This window comes from Musca vetustissima, unplaced genomic scaffold, assembly GCF_032173495.1.
Source record: "Musca vetustissima isolate MV318-11 ecotype Yass unplaced genomic scaffold, APGP_CSIRO_Mvet_v1 utg2694, whole genome shotgun sequence".
Classification (NCBI taxonomy): domain Eukaryota; kingdom Metazoa; phylum Arthropoda; class Insecta; order Diptera; family Muscidae; genus Musca; species Musca vetustissima.
Genome location: NW_026884399.1, coordinates 84,933 through 109,983, shown reverse-complemented (window position 1 = coordinate 109,983; position 25,051 = coordinate 84,933). Strand labels below are relative to the sequence as shown.

At 32.6% G+C, this 25,051-nt stretch overlaps 1 protein-coding gene across 1 annotated transcript; it reads right to left on the bottom strand.

Annotated features, from left to right (window-relative positions):
• Positions 1-3,707: 3,707 nt before the first annotated feature.
• LOC133331391 (protein late bloomer) lies at positions 3,708-15,511 on the bottom strand. Its single transcript, XM_061539786.1, has 5 exons — positions 15,434-15,511; positions 4,351-4,509; positions 4,125-4,280; positions 3,862-4,059; positions 3,708-3,799 (listed from the first exon to the last, which is right to left on the bottom strand). Exons 1-5 carry the CDS (start codon positions 15,491-15,493, stop codon positions 3,728-3,730), a joined length of 645 nt encoding a protein of 214 aa, XP_061395770.1. The 5' UTR covers positions 15,494-15,511; the 3' UTR covers positions 3,708-3,727.
• Between the last annotated feature and the right edge of the window lie 9,540 nt (positions 15,512-25,051).

Here is a 25,051-nt window from a genome sequence, read left to right as displayed (position 1 = left end):
ACCGGCCGGTATGCTTTGATTGTAAACTAAATCGGTTTGTATGTATAACACGAATGTATTTTCAGATTCTTTTTTTAAGTTATATTATGAAAGTTGTTCGTAGTTCCGAATCTGTTTTTTATGAGTTAGTGTGACATACAGTGAGTGTCAAAACAATCTGTACACCATTGGTTTTTATGATTAACAAGTAAAAACAGCCTATGGTTTGCGCAGGTCTTCGGAACTACATGTGTAATGTTTTTTATCAAAGAGATTCAAATTTAATGTTGTACATATCAGTTACAAAATTTGCTTCAATTTTATCAAATTTGCAAGTTTATAAAATACCCTTTCCCGGGAGAACTTGATTTAGGCTTTGTAAAGATAACAGGTTGAGCAATGTTTGGTTTAAATCGGACATTACGTTCGCCTGATATTGAATTTATAAATATGGAAAATTTCAACACATCATTGGACTTGATCTAGGCTTGGTAAAGATAATAGGTTCTACAAAGTTTGCTTCAACTCAGACATTCACTTGATATTGTATTTATAAATATTGACAAATTTTGACCCTTTGTGGGGGAGGTACCAGAAGGAGTGGACCAATGGGTCCCTTCCTTTGACTTCATTTAGGCTTGGTAAATATAATACGTTGTACAAAGTTTCGTTCAAATCGGATGGTCCGTTCGCATGATATAAAATTATTTATTTATTTATTTTTTTTTCCACAATTGAACTTGAACTAAGTTTGGAAGAAATATTATGATGTGCATAAAATGTTTTTGAGTTTGTCTTCATTTAATATGGTTCGAAATTACATATATAAGATCAAACATGCTTATATTGACGAAAAGGCGATATTTCTGATGGTGTATGTGGCCTTGAGAAGTTAAACATTGTGTCGCTTAAAAGTTAAACATTGAGTCGCATATTAAAACAAAATGGAATATTTAGAGGATCTGAATTTCAACTACATTGATAGCGGCGATAATTACCATTCTATGATTATGCTCCTGAATGTGCCCCATCAAATGTCGAAGTTACCCCGGGGAGGGGCACATTCGGCAAATTTGACTTTTTTTTTTAAAAAATGTAAACATTTTTAACTAATACTGATTTATTATATGTTTTTGGTTCTAGTTTTTATATCAGACGACAATAAACAACCATAAAGTTGTTATATCTGTTGAATAAGTACTGAGATATAGAGATCTGAAAAAAGTACCGAATGTTCCCAGTCTCCCCTACTTTCATACATAATATGAAGCTAATGTAGTATCCGATTTGATCCGTTATATAAATATCTTAGTATTTTTGCCAAACTGAGATCAATGTGGAAAATGTGACCTATGAATTAACTCCTTCTCGTACCTCCACAAAATGGAGTTTCCGATTTGATAAAAACATATTATGAACCGAATTGAGAATCCTGAGGAACTAAACCTGACAGACCATTATATTTAAGCTAACAATAGATTTAGTACAAGTCTCGGATATATAGGTTCTTCCCCAAACATACTTCGGCTTTATTTCTCTCAACAAAATATGTGGGTCATAATATGACCCCAACATAAAATTTGTGATTTTGTCTAACCTAGTAGCAGGGTTAAACAAATTTATAGAGCTGTGAAATTTGCGTTTTAGTAAAATTTAAAAGTCAATGTCAAGCGACTTTTTACATTTATTTTTATTGATTCTGACTTAAAAGGCCACAAAGTCGAAAAGGTACCTAGATTTGATTATTTACCGGTCCACTTTGTAGAGTAGCTCAATAGATATTATGATGAACCGAATCAGTAAGTTGGTATTTAAGGTTCTCACTGTGTAGAAAATCTACCTACTAAAATTTGTGAATATTGGTGCACTTTTTAGGGTAACCCCCATAAGGATAACACTATTTTTTTTTAGGAAATTCAAACCCGAATCGGCCAAAATATAATAATTTGGGTTCCTATCGGGAGGAAAATCTCCATAACAAAATTTGATCATATTTCGGGGAAGCATCCATAGAGCGGGGGTGCCGCTTTATTCGGTACTTTGGCGACTTGAGGATCAAAGGAACAAGGATCAAATTGAACATTTTATTGATTCAATGTGCTGCCGTTATAACAAATAATGGTTATGCTGTCGATTACTAGCACAATTTGCGTATTTATAAGAAAGAATCAAAAAGTTGCTTTAGTGTTGACCATGCAATTCAGTTGCTTTATTTTGGCCAACAGTGTATGTCGATTTAGACAGGGTTGCTCCTTCAATCTTTTGTTCCAATAAAATTACGATTTTAATCTCTTAATCTAACTGATCAGAAAGCACCTGAGCACCTGATGATTGCAGCATAACGCATAAGAAATAGAAAAATTCCTCCCTAGGGTTCTTACGAAGCTATTTTTTATAAAAAAAAATGAATAGACATACTAGATCTAGATCTGCATTTTATACCACATTTTATGTGAATCGTCATCTGTATATTTCATATTGTTAGAGAATTTGTAAGCACATCTTACTGCAATTCACTAAAATTACCACAATAGCTAAAAATCATATAAATTTTGTGAATCAAACTTCACTCAAACTTAATTATTACCTTCAAATTAAGTTTGTTTTTGAGATTGTGTCATCATTAGCTAAGGGTTTTGTTTAAACCCGGTTTTAATTTTATTGACTTGGGGTGGATTTTCAACCGTAGCATACAATTTTCTATGAACATTCAATTAGTTCATTTTTGAGACTTTGAATTTGGAATGAATAAGCCTGATTTTTGCAAAATTGCTAATATTCTGAGCAATTAGATTAGTCCTAACCAATATTTTATATATTAAAGCGAGAATTTGTTAACAAAAAAGTGGACCAATATTGAACATTTTCAATACCAAATATCCAAGGAATAATAGCTATGTATGCGCATATTTCAAATCATTATAAATAATCGTGGAATATGTAAACAACTTGCTTAATATTGGGCTATCATTCTGTGGAAGCCTTATAAATATATTGGGGAAAACTTAATTAAATTCGATAGTCAAACTTATATGTACATTTAAATTTATTAAATTTATATTCCACTAATTAAATTTTTAATGAACTTATTTCCACCGAAACTTTAGAATGCTAAAATAGAAGTAAGACTCAAAAACATCAAATTGTAGATATTCAGTATTGTAATGTTTCTTTATCTGAGTTTTTATAAATACCAAGGTGTTACAAACGATCTGTACACTCCACCTTATAGTGGAGGGTATAAAAACAAATCTAAAGGCATGGTTTGCGGGTCAGCTAGTTTTATAATAAAATAAATACCAACATTTATCTAACTTCAATAATATTTTAGTACGGATTATTAAATATAACGATTGATTAAAGTTATTTACACACTTAAAAGGTCTAATGTCCTAATACGATTTCGACTTATTACTAGATTTTAACAAAACAAATTTCCTCGTAAATATAATATTCTAATATTATCTAATTTTTATGTTTTTATTCGAGTTTTTATATAGATTTAAAAAATATATTTTTATGTGTATATTCGAATTAATAAAAACATATATATATATAAATGTATATATTAAATATATCCTACATTATAACAATTACAAAAAAATATGTTGTCTATATTAAAGAGTTTGTAAGCTGTATTTTTAGGTACACGTGACATCAACTTTTTGCTTGGAGGTAGTGGTAAGTTTTCATTTTTTTACTTTCTCAATTTGACCCACTATTAACAGAAACTGTTCTCAATCAGCATTTAGTAATTGAAACGCCGCCTTTGGTTCGTGTAATGAATGGCCAACATTATTGACATCAACAGAACTACAGCCTGTAAAATACATCGACAATAGATTAGAATTGATATAAAAAATGTGTGTTCATGCTACTTACATTTAGACCCAACAAAACCCATTCGGAAATTTGTGAAGTCAAAGCTTCATTAGAGAAGGCCTCTTCGATTTTCGCCAAACAACCGTTTACGTAAATGTTCAATGGATTGATGCAGTTGCTATCCTTGCAACAACTGGATGGTGTGATACGACCGGCCAGCAAATAGTCGTCGGGTCCATTTTTGCCACAGCATTCATACTGCAGATTAAAAATATTGGTGTTTAGAAATATGAAGTTTGATAAGATCTATATATAATACTCACGACAATCTGTTTTTGATCCATAGAACCAGGATGTATCATTTCCTGGTCCCATAACTGATTTACTTCTTGAATGGCATAATTTTTAAAGACATCTCTGGTGTTCAAACAAATGAAAACAACCGTTAGGACCAGTAGAATCAGCAACATTACGGCATACTACGAAAAATTATGAAATAAGTTTAATAATCTTTTATTTTTTTTTAATTTTCTATTTAAGTCCACTTACTGTCCATAAGCTTCGTGCTGATTCCCGAATCGATCCGAAACATCCAAACAAAGAGGTAAGAAGAATTACACATCCCAATGCAATTATACCAATGCCATAATTTTGTGGCATTGCATCCCAACCGAATCCTGCCAGAAGCAGCAATAATACGCCAAAGATCTAAAAATGTGGAAAGAGAATCATTAGAAAATGCAACTTTTGAATGATTTTTTTTATAATAAAGTAGATGAATTCACCACATGTCAAAAGTGGTGGTTGCATCATACTCATCTACTGCTATACACGGGTAAGATCTCCGAATATAGTGTTATACGGCATTGCCCAACTTTCTGGATGATCTATATGATATGATCAGTATAGTCGGACGGTGCCGGCCATACGATACCCTACACAACAACCAATGAAGTCTAACTTTCTGCGGATCTATATTCAGAGCCTGGCGAGTATTTTTCGATATTTGCGATATTTTCTTACCCTGAGTCTTTTCCGGAAGAATCTTGGTTTGACACACTAAATATTGACATATCTTTATAAAAACAGTTATTCTCAATAGCAGACCAAATCCCTGTTCTTGTGTAAAATTTGTGGCCGCTAGACAGACCAGACAAAAATAAACTTTTCGGTTTATTACATCCCCTATATATCATCTGATCACTACCGATAACAAAAAGTGTCGTCCTTGACTCCAAAATTCTATAGCGATCAGCACCATATTAAGGGACTTTGGTGCACCATTTGCATTTAATAATACGAAAATATATATGGGAGCTATATCTTAATCTGAACCGATTTTCAGGAAACTTAACACACATCATTCTAGACCTAATTCATTACGCTGTGCCAAATTTCGTGCAAATCGAAAGATGTATAGGAACTTTGGTGCACCATTTACATTAAATCGGACGAAAATATATATGGGAGCTATATCTAAATCTTGGGCGAAATGAGTGACCTATGCCAAATTTCATCCAAATCGGATCATAAATGCGACCTGTACTTTGTTCACAAAAATACATGGAAAATACACAAAGGCATAATACCCTGTTCCACTGTGTGGTGAAGGGTGTAATAAACATGTGCCATTATATATTAGAATTTATAAAAGCGCAACGTTCCATATATCCGATTCTAAAATGTGTATATACAAAAAAGTAAAAATGATTACAGTAAAAATCAATATCCAAGGGGCAGTGTCGAAACTTGTACGTATTCTAGACAGGAAACAAAACCAGTAATATTTGTGAACAAATTTAGCTAATTTAGGAATATACTCCTACTTTGTTAGGTGTTGGATATATCATGACACACGAATAACTTTATTGCAAATAATTGCCAATGTCCCGAAGCTAGAGGGTTTACTGTACACTACTGTATGCGTCAAATAAACAAATGTATTTATATTTGTATAACTAATTCTACCTTTATTATAGCGCTTAATACACTAAGAACTAGGAGTGAACAAGTGTTGACAATTTTGTTGGGTATGTACATGTTATTTCCTCTATTATCTCATTGAAGCATAAGTGTCGATTTCTTTTTCTAGAGATTTGTAGAGATTATCTTCAGTTCCAAAGTGGGGAATAAGTAGCAGGCGATAATTGAATTATTTAGGTTTTTTGGTTTATTTTTTATTTAACAACAACAAACATTAGATATTTTATTAGGTATGATGCAATTTCGATCTGATTCATAGAAATGTCTCATGAGATGTACATTAAGTCATTTGCAATTAAATCATTACTAAAAACTGACATTGAAATCTGGTCACATCATACAAAAAAATGTTTTTCATTTATGTATGTCAGTCAATAACAACACGCTGTTGTTATACAGTGAAACCTAGACAGCTACACAAATGTTAAATACTGTTTTGAGAAACAAACATCCGTTAATTACTCAATCGTAAATATTCTATGAATTTATTTACAGGTGAAGAGAAAGGTTCATTGAAATATCCTACCTTATTCTAAAATATGGTAAAAACTAAAGAATATTAAATTAATTATCAAGAATTTCTTACTCAGTTATTAGAAACATTCATTGATCGTATGAGTCATGAAGTGGCGGAAATTAATATTAATCATACTGCAGGTTCACAGTTTGTTGCAAAAGGAAATTCTTAATTAGGTCCGGTGTCACATGCATTGGAATTTAAGTTATTTGTTTTTTTTTAAGATTTCTTAAAATCGTTAGCAATATAAATATTTATTAATTCATTTTATTAAGATTATTATACCCTTCACCACACTGTGGTACAGGGTATTATGTCTTTGTGCATATGTTTGTAACAGGCAAAAGGAAACGAGATAGGCACATGGTTCCTTTTGAGAATATGCATAGAATCACTTTCTGAGTCGATTTACGCATGTCCGTCTGTCCGTCCGTCTGTCCGTCCATGTATTTTTGTGAACAAAGTACAGGTCGCATTTTTGATCCGATTTGGATGAAATTTGGCATAGATCACTTATTTGGCCCAAGGACGAACCCTATTGAAATTGGGAAAAATCGGTTCAGATTTAGATATAGCTCCCATATATATTTTCACCCGATATAGGCACCAAAGTACCTATATATCATTCGATTTGCACGAAATTTGGCATAGCGTACTGAATGAGGTTCAAAATGATGTGTGCTGAGTTTCGTGAAAATCGGGTCAGATTTAGATATAGCTCCCATATATATTTTCGCCCGATATAGGCACCAAAGTACCTATATATCATTCGATTTGCACGAAATTTGGCATAGTGTACTGAATTAGGTCCATAATGGTGTGTGCTGAGTTTCGTGAAAATCGGTTCAGATTTAGATATAGCTCCCATATATATTTTCGTCCGATTTAAGGTAAACGTGGCACCAAAGTACCTATATATCTTTCGATTTCCACGAAATTTGGCATAGCGTACTGAATTAGGTATAGAATGATGTGTGTTAAGTTTCCTGAAAATCGGTTCAGATTTAGATATAGCTCCCATATATATTTTCGTCCGATTTAATTTAAATGGTGCACCAAAGTCCCTATATATCTTTCGATTTGCACGAAAGTTGGCACATCGTAATCAATTAGGAATATAATGGTGTGTGTTAAGTTTCCTGAAAATCGGTCCAGATTTAGATATAGCTCCCATATATATTTTCATCCGATTTAATCTGAATGGTGCACCAATGTCCCTATATATCTTTCGATTTGCACCAAAGTTGGCACAGCGTAATGAATTAGTTATAGAATGGTGTGTGTTAAGTTTCCTGAAAATCGGTTCAGATTTAGATATAGCTCCTATATATATTTTCGTCCGATTTAATGTAAATGGTCTACCAAAGTCCCTATATATCTTTCGATTTGCACGAAATTTGGCACTGCGTTATGGATGAGGTCTGGAATGATGTGTGTTAAGTTTCCTGAAATCGTTGAAATCGGTTCAGATTTAGATATAGCTTCTATTTCATCTGTTGAATATGCTCAAAGTGGTGAAGGGTATCATATAGTCGGCCCCGTCCGACTTTACTACTTTCCTTACTGGTTTTTTTTTTTTTTAAATTCAAGATCATTAGAAGGTAGTAGGGATATTCATATAAAAATGCACTCCAAATTACAATGGAAAAATGAATGTGTGTTTTCTCAGAAATAAGTGAAGTAAGGACCCTCATACAATTGAGTCATGAATTTAGGCAAAACTATTTATACCAATTTTTCATTATGAACTAAAAAGTTGTTTTAAAATATTTTTTGTACCAAATCCTGTTAATCTTTTGGGAATTTTTTGATTTAGATGTCCAACTGAGAGGAAATTTCGTTCACGGCGAAAAGAAGTACTTTAATCACAAAGACAACAACATAAACCAACAAATTCAACTATGTATTTCTTTTTACTGTTTGTAGCTTCAAATAATTTTAAATAGCGCAGGTCGTGACCTATAGTGTCATCAATTCCACCACAATACTATTTGAAGTGACTGTCGTATCTCGATCTTAGCTTGGATTTTCAGAATTTAGAATCGGATGTTCCGAATATGATATTCATCTGTACCACATGTCTATCGGTCTTGATTTAATTATTGTATAAGTCGACGACCTGTTGCAGTTCCCGAAAACCTCTAAAGTATTAATAGTTTATGCATGTTAAGTACACACAGGTTCAGATTTCTATAGTTCCTAAGGTGGGCTAAGTCCCACATAAGAATTCTTAATTTTTTTTGTGAAACAGTTTTTAAGACATGAGAAGATAACTGAATCCAGTTAATTTTTAAACTGTCCGATTTATGTGGCAATTGTTTCAGTTTTCTAATGATAAGCATATTGCGTTTATTGGTTTAGTAAAACCGGTTCTAAAATTTATGTTATTATCAATAATTAAGGATACCGCATATATCCTTAGGGAATACACTTTGTCATCGTGTTCACAAATAAATATTTAACCCTAGAATCGGCAAGCCTGTCTTTAGTCTGTGTTTAGTAAATACTTTTCATCTCTTTTTGTTTAAAACTCTCTCCTTTTTCAAAAATGAGGTATGAGGGGGAGATGATCCATATGACCCATTTTCGGAATCGACATAGATTTAGCATTCTCATTTTTTAACCCTTTGAGAAGTGGCCAGAAATATGTCGAGTCAAGTTTTGCTTTGTGGATTATGAACCAAAGGGATCAGACCAATAATTTCTGACTTCGAATTGGTAAAAATATTACTTTGTGCGAAGTTATAAACATATGGAAAACTCAATAAGGTTCGTATTAGATTTACACATTTTCAAAAATGTTGAACCTTTATGGGGTAGGTACTACAAGAAGTGGCTTTAAAAATCCCATTTTTGCATTAAAAAAGCTTGACAAAGATATTAGGATGTTTAGAGTATTTACCAAATCGGATACATTGTTCGCATTATCCATTGACCATTTGTAGAATAAGAAGGAATGGTATAATATTCTTCATCTTCGATTATAAATGTTTTATTTAAATTGACTTGAAAAAGTTTTCTTCATTATATTAAAAGTGGGCGTATTCTCAACATCCGCAATTAGGCACTCTAATACAATAATAATAAAATAACAAAATATCCAAAACAAATTGAGGGTTAATAAAAAAATTGTCCCTTAAGGTGTGTGCTAATGTGACCACCAAAAACTGAAGCAACTTTTCTGAAAATAAATTTATAGCAAATGTTTTTTTTTCTGAAATAAATAAGTAATTTATTCAATTTAAAAACAAACAAAAATAAAAGCGGAAAAATTATTTTGAAATAAAAAATATTCTACAAGAAACTAAATTGACCCAATATTTGCTAGGTCAAAACTAAAGCAACTTTTTGATTTTTTCTTATAAGCAAATTTTGCTAGTAATCGGCAGCATAAACATTATTTTTGATTACGACAGCAGACCTATTAGGCATTGAATCAATAAAAAGCTCAATTTGATCCTGGGATGTTTGTTTGCTTGTGAATTCTTTTCGATTTTGCTATCTATAATATTTTCTTCAGCGAAGGGAATTATAGCGTTTTGAACACATTTGTACAAACAATCCGATCCATTACTTCATGAATTTCGTAAATAGATCGAACTCCATAAAAAAGCATCCCAATACCATTATTGACCCACCTCCATGTTTCCAAATACCCTTGAACCTTTAATTTATTTGATCTTCTCATGATAGTTTTTTCGTGTCTGAGCCTTTAATATTAAACTTTAATTCATCCGAGAACATAATATGTCTCCAGTGAGTTGGATTCCAATTAATATGAGCTTTTGGGAAAGACAATCTGGCTTTCTGATTATTTAGAAATAATATGGATGTGGTTAATACGGTTAAAATAACTTAAGTTTTAGAGCTCATCTGATTGTACAGTAGAGTTGCTTTAGTTTTGTCCAAGCAAAAATTCAGACAATTTCTTGTCTATAAATAATTATTTATTATATTAAAACATATTTTTGAATCTTTACTTCTGTTTTTAGAATGTTAATAAAATACCCAGTTTAAAAGTAAAAAAACCAACACGATATGTTTATTTTTAGAAAAAGTTCTACGACATTAAATATTTTTTGCAAATTTTAGTTGCGTTAGTTTTGTTCACTAGTATATATATATATATTAGGGTGTATTCGTGTGATTCAAATATAAATTCATGTTTCTCTAATTTCCCTCAATTGTTATAAAGCGCGCTATGCGAATTAATGCAACAATTTTTCAAGAATGCAAATTGACTTTGGATTGAAATATTAATTGGATTTTAATAATGCGATAGTAAACAATCGTCACCACAATTACAGTTATTATTTGGCATTGCTCCCAGACACATTAAATGACTTTTACTCCTTGTGATTGGCATTGTCGGTCGCAAAGCAGCAGCTGAAAATAAACAAATGCTAAAAAAGGGGGCCGATCTCATTATGGAGAGAAATTAATCAAATGTCATTTGTTTATTATGAATGACTTAATAATCGCAAAAAAACAAAACACAAACACAGCAAAAATAAACGCAACAAACGAGGTTCATTGGAAGAGTAACCTAAAGAAATTGTTGTTGTTAAATTTTCTTTATCGATGTTCAAAATATATTGAGTCTAACACCCACATCTCTTCACTGTTTCCAATTTATTATGGTTGCGGTCAGATTTTCAATTCTTCGTTACAAGCAAACAAAAAAAAAAAACTAAGCCATAAAATACGAACTCAGTTAGACAGACAAAAATGGCCAGGCACACAACACACACAGTTACACAGAAGAAAACACTTTAATTTCATTTCTAGAAAAATATGTTTTCCTACGCACCCATAAACTAAAAATATGCCGAGAAGCATAAAGTGAAACGGAAAAGAAACGCACACACTTACACAAAAGGCGGCAATTAAGACATATTTTGATTTGAAAATTGAGCAATTCAAGTGCTTTTGCAAGAAGAAAACTCATAAAAGACGTGGTTTTTGTTTGTTTCGTTTTGGTGGGAAAACATGGTCAAATGTTTATGCCCACGTAGATTTGTGGTGTGGTGTATGTGCCATTGGCGTCACTACAATTGTTGCATAGAATTCCGTATAGCTTCTAAAAGAAAATTTCAACAACTAATTTGTTTCCTTTAAGGAAAAAAAGTATTGAATAACGCCAAAACCGTAAGCTCATTGTTTGACAACGTCTTATCATATGTAATAAAAATATATAATAAATTGTTTCAAAAATAATTTATTTCACACTTCCTTTTGAAATATGTCCCTAGGCAGAAATAAAAACACAGCCACTCCTTTGAATTTAATTACTACTCTTTAATTTCATACTTCACAACGTACAAAACATGCCATTCAATTTGATGTGGCTAGGATTACTGTTCACATTCGTATTCAATTACATTAAGGCGACGAAAGAGCATAACATCGGTGATTTATAGTCAGTTGGCAAACAGTCTAATTTAATGAAACACCCTGACCTGGGTAATAAAGTGACAGATATTGTCTATGTCATCAATTAGAAATCACCAACAATAGGAAAACACAGTGTTTGGAAACGGAAAAAACATTTTCGATTCTGTTTATATTATACCTTGGGTTTCAATAATTGGACAATTATAAATTTGAATAATTTAAGAAAAGCAGCACTAAACTGTAATGTCCACAGAGAGAGAGTCCACAGGTCTGTATAGAAATCACAGGCCTGAATAAAGACCAATGGGTCTGTATTGAGAACATTGGGGTTTATAAGGACCAGTTGATCTTTATTAATTCTAAATGGTTAGTTGTGCTTTGGTAATGTCTTTGATTTTTTAATATTCGAATTAAAGGCCCTGTATTCGGCTTTGGGTAAGAAATGATGCGCAAAGACATTTTAAATGTTGGCTGTGGAATTTGACCAGTATTCTATGAGCAAAACACATGATCAATTGAAGTAAAAAGTTGTCCAATTCGTCATCTGTCAAACTAAGTTGTTAAACCATTTTTTCTTTCAGTTGAAAGTCTGATATTGATCTGAAATAAAAATTATCAAAACCTACTACAAAAATGATGATTCTGCTACATATCGTGCTTTGGTTTACAAAATCGGTATATTAATAATTAAGATTCTCGTATTTGGGGTTCTGAGAATTCACAAGTAATTAAAGAGAGGCCATTGCATATAGAAAATTTCACTTTAATGCGTTATTTTCTCCGAAGGTGTGATGGGACCTTACTTCTTCGAAAATGACTAACTATACATGTAGTTGGGATAAAACCTCTGTGTAAACATAAGACCCATATAAGATCCTCACAGATTTTACATACAGGCAACGCTTGTTATAACGCATACTTAGTTTAATGAATTCGGTCATTCGTTCGGTCATATTAAACTATCAACCGCATATAAAAAACGTTTTCCAAGTTTGCATACTGGGTATAAGGAATAATGCATTTATCTTATAAAAACTATTTAAAGATGTTTTTAATAAAATTGCATCTGAAAAACATCGCGTTGTGACGAATTTTTTGCTTTAACGAATGGACCTGCCAATATATTAATCGTTATATCGGGCGCACATTACGACTGTGGATATAAAAATGCAGCCTTTTTATTAATTACACCCTCTACAATAACGTGGAGTGTATATTAAATTTTTATATTTTGAAGCCGCGGCTAATCCGGAATTATTAAAGTACCTGAAAAAAATTTAATTGTTCTGGATTTATTGATCTCTCGTTTCGAACTTTTCATGATATTGACCTCCAAAGTTTATATACCTGGATGCTGTGTCTAATTAACGTAAAAAATGGGTAACAATGGGGTGAGACAACCCAGGGTTTTTATGTTTTTTCTCGATATGTGGCTTAGCCATTAATTTCACGGCATTCGTACCAAGGTAAAATTAAAAGCCTACAAAATGAGGATTACGTCCCTATTTATCATTTTTCGAAAATTGATCTGTGTCTACCCTTAAATAACGCTGACATTTTGAAGCTCGATTTTTAGTGGTTCTTTTTTTGTAATTTATCTTCTAGTTTTAATTTAAATTTTTCAAAAAAAAAATTTTCTGTGGAAAATTTCACTTTCAAAAAAACATCTGAAACGGATTTTGATCTTTTGCGAAAACAGAACTTTAAAAACTTCAGCCAGAAGAGACATGTACCCAATTTATCTCAAAAATATTGTGAGCTACGTAATTCATGGTCCTTAATGGACCGCATAGAAATTGGTATATATCGATGTATTTGTTTATGGCGCAAACCAAAATCGGGCATTTAGAGTTTTCGGAAATTATTCGCGTTTTACTTGTTTTTCGGTAATTCAATGCAACAACAAAACAACAACGATTTTTTTGGAAATGGAATTTCAAAAAATTGGCAATTTTGTCCCATATATTCTTGATAATGATAAAATTTAGCACATACATTGCTAACACTCGCATACATCGGTCCACGCTTTGATGTAGCCCCCATATAAGGGTACCAATATTCGGTATTTTGGGGATTTTGCACACATTATTCAACAAAATTGGCTGTAATAATTAATATTGACCAAGATTCATGGTAGCCCCCATATAGCGGTATTCCCCAATATTCGGTATTTTGAGCATTTTAGACACGTTTTTCCAAACGAACTGCCTGTAATTTAGTATTTTGGATTCTCATTGAACCCAAGTTTCTCCGTGCCAAAAATTATTAATTTTGACCCAAGTTAAAGGGTAACCACCAAATAACGAATTCCGTATCAGATATTTTATGGATTTGGGGCACATTTTCCAACCAAGTTGGCTGTAATTTTGTATTTTGGGTTCTCATTGTATAGCATATTTCCGTAATAAAACATTTTAATATTGAACCACGTTTAAGGGTAGTCCACATAATATGAAACTCCTCAATATGGGGATTTTGATCAAATTGGCTGTAATATGGCATTTTATATTATCATTGGCTGTCAAGTCTCACTACTTAAAAACTATCAATATTGATCTCCGTTTTATTATAACCCCATATTGTGGTAGTCTCTCTATTAGATATTTGAGAATTTCAATCATCTTTTTCTCACGTATTTTTCGATAAGTTCAAGGTTTTGTCATAACATGAGTTTTCTCCAAGGAGCCCACAATACTTTTAGATATTTTGGTGAAGGATAAAAAAGTTAGGCCCGGCCGAACTTAGCATAGTTTTTTGTTTACTTTAAGACTATTGTTAAACATATTCACATTATATATGCTTTAACAAATTATTAGGAGAAAAATGTTTAACATATGCAATCGATTTGAGACGATATGGCTCGATATGTTGTTAAATTAACATAAAAATGTCAAGAAACTAGTTAAGAGATAATCCAAGGTATGGGTGTATGGCACCCATAATTTTTATAGCTAGCTAAACTATCAAGGCTCAAAGCTGATACATATGTTTTAATCTGTTTTTTTTATTTATGAACAGTAATAAAATAAAACGAAATCTTCCATTCAGTCAATATCATTTGTAATTCTGAACACTGTGTTTTTGTTGTCGATTCTAACACACATGTTCGGCATCAAAAGGGGTGTGGAAGATGTGGGGGTCATCGGCAGATCAGTCTATGAATTCTGTAATGTTGGCAGATGAATACAGATAAAATCGAGCGATTATTTTTATAACGTAACGTAGAACAATTTCTATGACTTAACACGCACAACACCCTCTTCAAATAGTTATGCTAGCACTATGTCTGCGACCACACGACTCGAAAAGCGACTTGAGCTAGCTAGCTGAGATGATATCATTCGCCAAGGTGATACACAAGACATGTTTAAACCAGTAGCTAACACGCTGTGTAGTGTTGTTGGGAACATTTGATATCAAACTGTGGGCAGTGACTACGTCAACGCCAACTACATCATCATCGCCATCAGCAGTGTCATCATCATCGCCATCACCGGTAACATCATTTATTGTCTTGATTGTCATTGTCATTAGCATAGAAACCCTAGAAGGGAAATTCCATGCCAAAGGTATTCGAAAACCACAAAAATGGTAGAGAAAGTTCAAACGGGTTTGCAAATTCCAAAACAAAAGTCGGGGATCTCTTAGCATGGCAGATTGTTTCTAGATTCTCAAACTAAAAGGCTAAATTCGAAACACCATAACAAAAACTGGGTATCCCATAGAACAGAAACTTACAGCCCATAGCGTGTTGAATATTAGCAGGATACATTTAATGGTTCTGGTTGCACAACCCATTGTTCTTTGGTTTGGAGTTTCGTTGTATTCAAAGTTTCAAATTTTAATCTTAATTAAAATGGGACTTTTATGGTTTTGTATAATTTATCTTTTGGGGCAATTATTCAACGGAATAATTAGACAAATTGAGTTCTTTGGTTTGTCGGAACGCACGACACGATGTTTTGTGTTAGAACTTCTTTTGGTAACGCCACGGCGCTTCAAATATCCAAAATACAACAACAACAATCACGAACGAAAGGCGCGAAAGAACGCAACGGAACGTAACGGCAAAAACGACAAACGAAAAATAGACAACTGTCAAGGGCCACGGCCACGAATGAACTAAACAACAAAACACAAACGTTGTTAATATTTGCATTTACTCTGCGAAAACACAAACGGAGACCGAAGAGCACAGCAAAAAAACAACAGAAAACAACAACAACAGAAAAAATGTAAACAGAAAACAATAGTACAACAACAACAGCACCGCACAGCACAGCACACACCAGCAATTGAAAGCTTTGAATGCTCAGTAGAACAAACGTGCTACACAAACACACATGCATTCACTATAAATATGGACGGATGGATGGGTGACTGAATAGATGGAGATGTGTGACCGACCGACATTGTCCGCCGCATTAACATACTCGCTAAGATGACAGACAATGAACGAGAACGCTTCCAGTTCAAATGCTCCCCAGTTTCAGTTTAACTCTCTCGCCAAACACTGAAATCTGTGATCACCGCCAGCGAGCGAGTGATGGGGTTAAAGCAACAGCTGCCAGTTATGTTGCCACTGGCGGCGATGATGACGGAGGTGGTGGTGGTGGGTTGTTAACGAATTAGAAATCCATGGCAAAGCTATCTATCTGTAGAATATTTGAGTGCCAGCCAACAAATGGATCTCATCAGTTCTGTTCTTGTAGGGGGAGTTATTAGAGCGTTTACAAAACAAACAAACATACACACAAGCACATTATTTCCACTTCGAATTTGAATTGGAAATCAATTTCGGAACTTGTTGCTGGCTTCGAATATAAAGAATGTGTTCCGATCGTTAAACCACAATAATGTTAATCCACCACTCAATGGAAAACAAATTTTGCGGAAACGAAACAAAATGGAAACATCAATAAAAATTGATTGATTTCTAGCGTTTGTTGTAATTTAGTTTCTTTATACAACATTTACAAATATTTTGGCTACAAAGAAAATATTTACACAACATCTTTGTATTTTTTAAGGTCCGGTTTTAAGTTACATACATTATCTATGCCACTGGCCAGATTTACGTCATTGGGGCATCGTACAATATGAGATTGTGATTTAAGTATATAAATTTCACATAAAAGATGATTTTGTCCCATTTTCAGTATTATGAATATTTTAACCGCAAGGATTGGCATATAAAAACACAATTTTTAGCCATTTTTAACCAAAGTGTCTGTCATAGGATTTTGTTGGGTAAAAACTTTTTCGTTTTGACATAATCCTCATATAAAAATCCCATCCCAAAATCAGTCATTTTATTGAAACTATGCGAAATTTCTCAACGAAGTTATTATATGCAGGCGTTTTTGGTTCTTGGTGGGTGAACTTCATAGTAGAAAACTATTTTGACATAGACCCATATAAAGGTCCCGCCATATTTTACGTATTTTAAAGGTTATAGCAACATTTTCTTGGTGATATGGGTAAAAGTAAAATTTTGGATTTTCAAAGAATTAAACAACATTGGCAGACAATTGTCAACGTTCTTAAATCAAGGTTTAGCATGGCGCCTATATAAACGTACGACTTATAACTCTATGTCGATTTACGTCTGTCCGAAATCTCATTTTCAACCCTATCTACCAATTCTGATAGCAAATGTTTACCATTTACTAGGCTCAGTACACATTTATCTAACCCCTACACACAAATATTAACAACATTGTGAGACAAACTAGAGGTCATGGTCTGGGGGTGGAAAATTTATATTGATTATAAAAGACCTTGATGAATATATGAAAATTCCAGAAGGAAAAAAACTCGACACATCGCTCATTTACTGCAAGACAGGGATAACTAAAAAAACGATTTTGCAGAAACTGCGTTTTAAGTTTTCAATTTACACAGACATTACATAGAACAGAGGAAATTCTTTAGTGTTACAATCAGAGTGTGTAAGAGATATTCATATGAATTTTTTACACAACATGAGATCTATTATAGCGAACAATCGTGCATCATTAACTCGAAAATCACGTTTTTTGAGTTATGCCTGTCTTGCAGCAAATGAGCGATGTGTCAAAAGAATGAAAAGAAAGAATTTTCAAAATTGTAGAAAATATACATCGAATTTTTCGAATCTTTGTTGCTGCATTTAAACTTGAATTTAAAATGAGGGACAATTAATGCTTACTGCACAAGGTAATTTTGATTTAATATTGGCCTGAACTCCATTAAAATTGCCTGACATTTTAGGCACGCCATCATATCCTTGCCTTTTCAAAAATGTTGAAATTTTTTATTAATCCTACTAATTCCACGTAGCAAAGGGAAATTTTTTGACTTTTTTAGATACCTTGTCGAAAAATATAAATATGCTCATCTACGGAAATATTCAGCCGCTAAAAACGAAAAGAATACAGCACTTTTTGCTTCATCAACAATAGACTTCTGGACCTATTCGCCAATTGCTTTTCTATTATTTTAAATTTTTATAACAACACATTTAAGTCCCAGAATCAAATGTGTTACACTTGAAATTTTGCATAAGTCTTATTTGGCCCGAGGACGAACCGTACTGAAATTGGAGAAAATCGGTTGAGAGTTAGATATAACACAAATGTTTGCCGGTTTAAGACAAAATTTTGCACAACGTACTGAATTAGGTACAGATTGGTGTATGCGAAGATTTGTTCAAATCGGTTCAGATTTAGATATAGCTCCTCTAAAGAAAATATGTATGTTCTATCGACAGGACATTGTACGTATGAGCATCTCTTGTATGTACACAAAGTGAACCCCGACCGACTTTTGAATTTTCCTTGCTGGTTAATGTTACTTTATGTTGTTCATTAACTACAAATACGTGCAACAAACTAATTTAGTACAACCATTGAGCGGATCAGTATTGTCGGATGGGGCCGATCATATGATAATCAACTACACAAGCTCAAGTAAAATTTCGCGATATTTACTTATAAGGTGTGGTAATGATCATATAAGTTATGTAGACCACAGAAACTTATAAAAAAGTATAAAAAAATACTCTATTAACATTGATGTTTACGGCAATAATTTACGTCTGTACGTCATTGTATGTAAAATAATATTTTTATTATTGACCAATTTTTCCTTCCTTTTTTATTTTTAAAAATTGACCACATTTTTCCGACCACCAACTCATTAAAAAGAAATTATTTACGTTTAGAAAAGTTCAAAATTATAAATTAGCAATCAATACATCCAATAACCATCAAGAAGGCGTTTTTCACAAAGAAATAATTTGCGTGAATGGTGTGTTTTCTAAAAATATTCGCGGTGTTCATAAATATTTGTATTGAAAAATAATACTGAAAATAAATCGGAACACAAGAATATTTAAGCAATGAAATGTTTATTGTATTTATCAAAAAAGGGTGTGCGAAAAAGTGCGATAAGTTTTAAATATAAAAAAACACATTGTCTTTCCAAATTTTTATAAAATCAATTGGTTTCGAAGGTAGGTCAAAATTTGCTTCTCAATCGAAAAATATCTGTAAAGTCTGCAGTGTAGAGGAACTTTGGGTAATGTGTTATATCCAAGGTAAGGCATAATATAGGCTTAGTAGAAAAGTGTGTATATTCAGTTAGAAATTGGTAGGTTTTGTGTTCTTTTTGATAATTCTTAAAATGCTTCCCCTTTTCTTTAATGAATTTCACATTACGGCTGACACTTTTTGTAAAGGTTGCCAACGTTAAAGTAAAAATTAACTTTTGTGAGTATTGTCTTTGTCAGTATTACGTATATTTGTAGCATGTTCGCTATAACCAAATTAAAATATATGAAAACTGAATAATAAATAATTCGTTATAAAAAACATGGAAATTTGTTATATCAACTCATTTGACAGAAAAATGTAAACAATGAAACAAATTATCAAAATTATTTTTATTTTGAAAATTAAATTGTAATCCTCAAAATAAAAATTGAAAAATAAATCTATAAAATTTATATTTCTATCGCTTCTACGTTTTTCATTTAATTGAGCCATTGCCATATATATGTGTAACACATATGAAAATGCTGGGAATAAGTTATTCCTTCAAGAAAGATATTCCTCAAACTTTCCCAGCAGGCAGATTGAGTAAATTGAATACGGGAGCACATTTAAAAAAGAACAATTTCAAATTGTATCCGTTCCCAATTTTCCTGTTGGGTGATTTTTAAAAACATAATTTGTCAAATATATATATATATATATATATAATCAAATCAAAATTTTGTCTGTTACCTTTTATAATTGTACCATGGTTGGGACCTAATAAATAATTCGTTATAAAAAAGTTCGTTATATCCGTGGTTCGCTATAAAAGTAAGGATTTGTATGAAAAATATGTCTTAAAAGTTCTGGATCCGGAAATGTGATCGCTATATGATAAAAATATAAATATAGGTATATATATATATACACTTTTGTCTGGTATATTTTTGAGGATGGGAAAAATTTCCAATTTTGGGTAACAATGAATGCAAAAATAATTGAGTCCATGTTTTGAAATAGCCCCCATTTGAAGCTAGTGCACACGATAATTGTAATATTTCTATCAAACTTAGTTCATGTTCGAAGATGGGGAATATGTGTCCACTCCTTCTGGTACCTCCCCCACAAAGCGTCAACATGTTCAATACTTAAATCCAATTTCAGAGGATTTCAAACACACTTTGTATGACCTTTACCAAGCCTAGATTAAGGCCTCCTCCAAAAAGGGTCAACATTTTCAATATTTAAAAATTCAATATCAGACGGTATCCAAATGTACCGTCTACCTGTATTTTACGTCGTCCATAATTTTGTGCAATATCTTCGACATTGGTTTTCGAAATACCTATTAAGTAACGACTCTACGACATTCAAAACTAGAAGTTGTAATCATTATGTACTAAACACTTATCACGGGTCATTTAAGATCTTCATTCGTATAACAAAACCACTATTCATAAATACTACCATAACATTCCGGTTTCAAATAGTGTATTAATTGTTTACACTAATAATTCTGAGAACGGTTCAGTTTAATCGAAGCACAACACTGCGACTTGTCGTTATTGTTCATTTACTTGTCCGTTTTGTGTTCATTCACAAAACTCCATTAATCGTCCAGTAGTACGGAGTTCGGAGTATTCAATTTCAAAACACCAAATATGATGTCTCTGTCGTTCTCTTGGCAAACAAACAAAACAGAGTGGTTACATACCTACGACCACAATAAATGGTCGCCACTACAGTTGACAATAACCATAAAAATAAATGATCGAATTTGGGCTCTTTGGTTCATTGAAATGTCAGTGCCGCCAATGTTTACAATATTTTCTTTTTAATTGCGGCTAGCCTAAAGAGTTTATCGAAATTTTGGATTCGTAAGCGACAAATTGTCATGTTCATATTGTGTCGTGTTTTACTTGTTTGTTGTTATGAGTTTAACAAATTTCTTTCTCATTATTGTAGTTTTAATTTTATAATGAAATATAAACGATTAAACAGATTTCTACTTGTCATCTGATACGTAAAAGGAGCTGCGAAAAGGGCGCATGCCATTGTATGCCAACGAATATATGTGATATTTAAGAAATTCACTGGATGGAATTACCAATCACTTGACTAGTTTAGTAAAACCAGTGCGATCCTATTTTCGGGAATATTTTATAATTTATTATATCCGCAAGTTAAAAACCTCTCCAACAAGTACTGACATTATGGTTGCCTCATCCCTCAAATCATAAACCCAGTGCGAAAAATCATGAAAATAGAAAATTCGAAAATGTGCCATTTTGATTTTATATCAAAGCAAAATTTATAGACCTTATTAAGAGGTAAAACTTTGCTCAAGAGTGAAAATCAATATTTCGAGTAGTTGATTAATTTTAACCTTAATTACCATCTGGAGAGGTCTTATATACCTAGCAAAATACCGTAAAAATAGAAAATAATTTTATTCTATAATAAATTTAGTTCGCCAAGATAAAATTGAACCTTGTCCATAATAGAAAATCTTAAAATCACGGTCAAAGGATGTCCGTTTATAACAACAATATAATTAAAAGAGGTTTTCATATTGGACAGAAGGAGTGGTTGCAATTTTTTGATGAACAAAGATTGTTGCAATTTTGATATTTCGCTCGCTTCATGAGAGATTTACATATTAAACCAGTAAGGAAAGTAGTAAAATCGGACTGGGCCGACTATATGATACCCTTCACCACTCGCTTTTTCGAAGGAACATTGACATGAAATTGAACGAACTTAAATATGTGATCTTTATCTATCTATATCTAAACCGACTTCTGCAACCTATGCTTAATCTTGTAAATCGATTTAAGGCAAAAAACAAATTTAATCTCAATTAGACACCATTGATTATGGAAGCTATGCTATATCAATATCTGAACCGATTTCAAAGAAACTTGCCAGAGAATAATGTATATTAACCTCAGAACGTTGTGTCAATCGGCCTAGCTATGGATCTTTAGTGCACCATTTATTAAAAATCGGACAAAAATATATATAGGAGGTGTATGTAAATCTGAACCGATTTATATGCGAAATTTTGCACACATCATTCTAGACTTAATTCAGTACGCTATACAAAACTCGAAAGATATCTGGGGACTTTGGTGAACCATTTACATAAAATCGGAATAAAATAAAGAAAATATATTTAAATCTGAACCGATTTTCACGAAACTTTGCACACATTATTCTAGATTTTATTTACTAAGCTATGCCAAAATAAGTGCAAAGCAAAAGATTTACTGGGACTTTGGTGCACAATTTACCTAAAATCGGGCGAAACTATAAAATCTGAACCGATTTTCACGAAACTTAGCACACGTTATTCTAGACTTAATTAAGTGCGCTATGCCAAATCGAATGATTTCAGGGACTTTGGTGCACCATTTACCTAAAATCAGACGAAATATATGTGGGAGCTATATTTAATCTGAACCGATTTTCTGCAAATTCAATAGGGTTCGTCCTTGGGCCAAATAAGTGATTTGTGCCAAATTTCATCCAAATCGGATTATAAATGCGAACTGTACTTTATTTACAATTTAACATCAACAGACGGACGGACATACATAAATCGACTCAGAAAGTGATTCTATGCATATTCTCAAAAGGAACCATGGGTCTATTTCGATTCTTTTTGCCTGTTACAAACATATGCACAAAGATGGAGTAGGCCGATAAACCCCGTCTTCAAACATTATATAGACTTAATCCAAATATTAGGTTGTGCTATGGACTTGATCTAGGATTGGTAAAGATAATAGGTTGCTCAAAATTTGATTCTAATCGGGCATTCTATTGTCATCATATTGGATTTTTAAATATTGAAATTGTTGATCCCTTGTGGGGGAGGTACCAGAGGGAGTGGGCCAATGGGTCCCATCTTCATAACTTAACTAAGCTTGGTAAAGTTATCTGATATTTTATTTATAAATATTGAACATTTTGACCCTTTTGTGTGGCAGGTACCAGAAGGAGAAGACCAATGGGTCCCATCTTCGTAAGGTTAAAATATTGTACTTTGTACAACTCGGTCATTCCATTCGCCTGATATTGTATTTATAAATATTGAAAAAATGTACTCTTTGTGGGGGAGGCACTAGAAGGAGTAGACCAATGGGTCCCATCCTCAACTTGATCTAGGCTTGGTAAAGATAATACATTGTACAAAGTTTCGTTAAAATCCGATAGTCCGTTTTAATGTTATTATAAAATTAATTTTTAGCACAATTTTGGCCATTTTGTGGGGGAGGTAGCAGAAGTAGTGGACCGATATTCCCCACCTTCGAACTTAAACTAAGTTTGGAAGAAATATTAAAATGTGCAAAGTTTGAATAAAATCGGTTGCTGCCTTCGAGAGTTATCGTGCGCACCAGCCAGACAGTTCAGACTTGATCTAAGCTTGGTAAAAATGAAATATTAGATTCAATTTGGATATTCGGTTCGATTAATATGAGATTGATACATTGGGGCGGATAAGCCCCTTCTTAAACCATACCGACTTGGTGCAAATATAAGTTGCGCAAACTTTGGTTCAAAATTAATTTTCAAGAAAATATTGATCATTTAGAAGAAATATTACGATGTGCAAAATGATTGGATGAAATCGGTTACTTCCTTCGAAAGTGATCGTGCGCACCAGCCAGGCAGACTGACATTTGTAAATCGACTCAAATTTTTCTGAAACGGATTTGGACTCTAAAATTAATATTTCAATGAAGCACATTTTTCCCGTTGGAAATCCATAAGACTGAGGCTGAACAGATTGTTTCTTTTCCTATCAACCCATGGTACAATTCATTATTCAAGGTAGGATATCTTTTGCCAACAAAGAAAAAACACACCTGGCCAGAATAAATAAAAACAAATGCAACAATTCGTTTTATTCATTTGACATATTTGTAACATTTTACTAAAAACGGAAAAAATGAATGGAATTTCAGGTTTTCTGTTTAAAATCGAGTTGGGAATATAAGTTAGACATTGATTCATCCAAATCATAAATTTATTCCTACCAATGTTGTTCATCTTTAAACCAAATGGATTTTAGAATTCATGTTTTTTTACATTTTTCAAAACACTGCATACATGGTCACACATGTTGTATCAGACTTTGACATGATAAGCTACAATATGAAAAAAATTTAATTTATCAGTAGATAGACCATAGCTATTTATAGTTTTACAATAATAATTCGATAATATAAAAAATATTGTCATGGTAGTAAAAAAAATTGTACAGATTCTGAAAAAGACATAATCTTTGTTGTATTTTAATCCTTTATCAAACATTTATTTTGATACAAATAAAAAATGACCTTATTGATATAATTCGGGCCAATTTGGTTAATTATGGCCTTCAGAATACTAGTGTAATGAGCGTTCTACCCTAGTTCATTAAAATCGACCAATTTTCTCCATAAGCTATACGAAAAAATCTTTCACTTTAATCTGTCTTCCATGATACTTAATATTTAGAAACAGTGGTTCTAAATATACTTTATTCGCCCAGTCACATTAAATAAGATATTCAACCATTGTCACCATTCATACTCATGCAATTTGTTTACAAACATTGTGCGTAGAACTGTGCACAATAACATGTCGACAAATTCTAATCGACTTATACGATATAGAACGCAATTAGGTTATCGATCAGCATTCTTGTACTTGAATACGAGTTATTGTGTGTGAACAATGAACGAATTGAATTGGTGATTCACAATTATTGACCCAGGCTTAGTTGTTGTGACGGCATTGTTTTAGCGCCCGTAATCATTCTATTATTAAATCATTTCTCAATGTTCAAAAC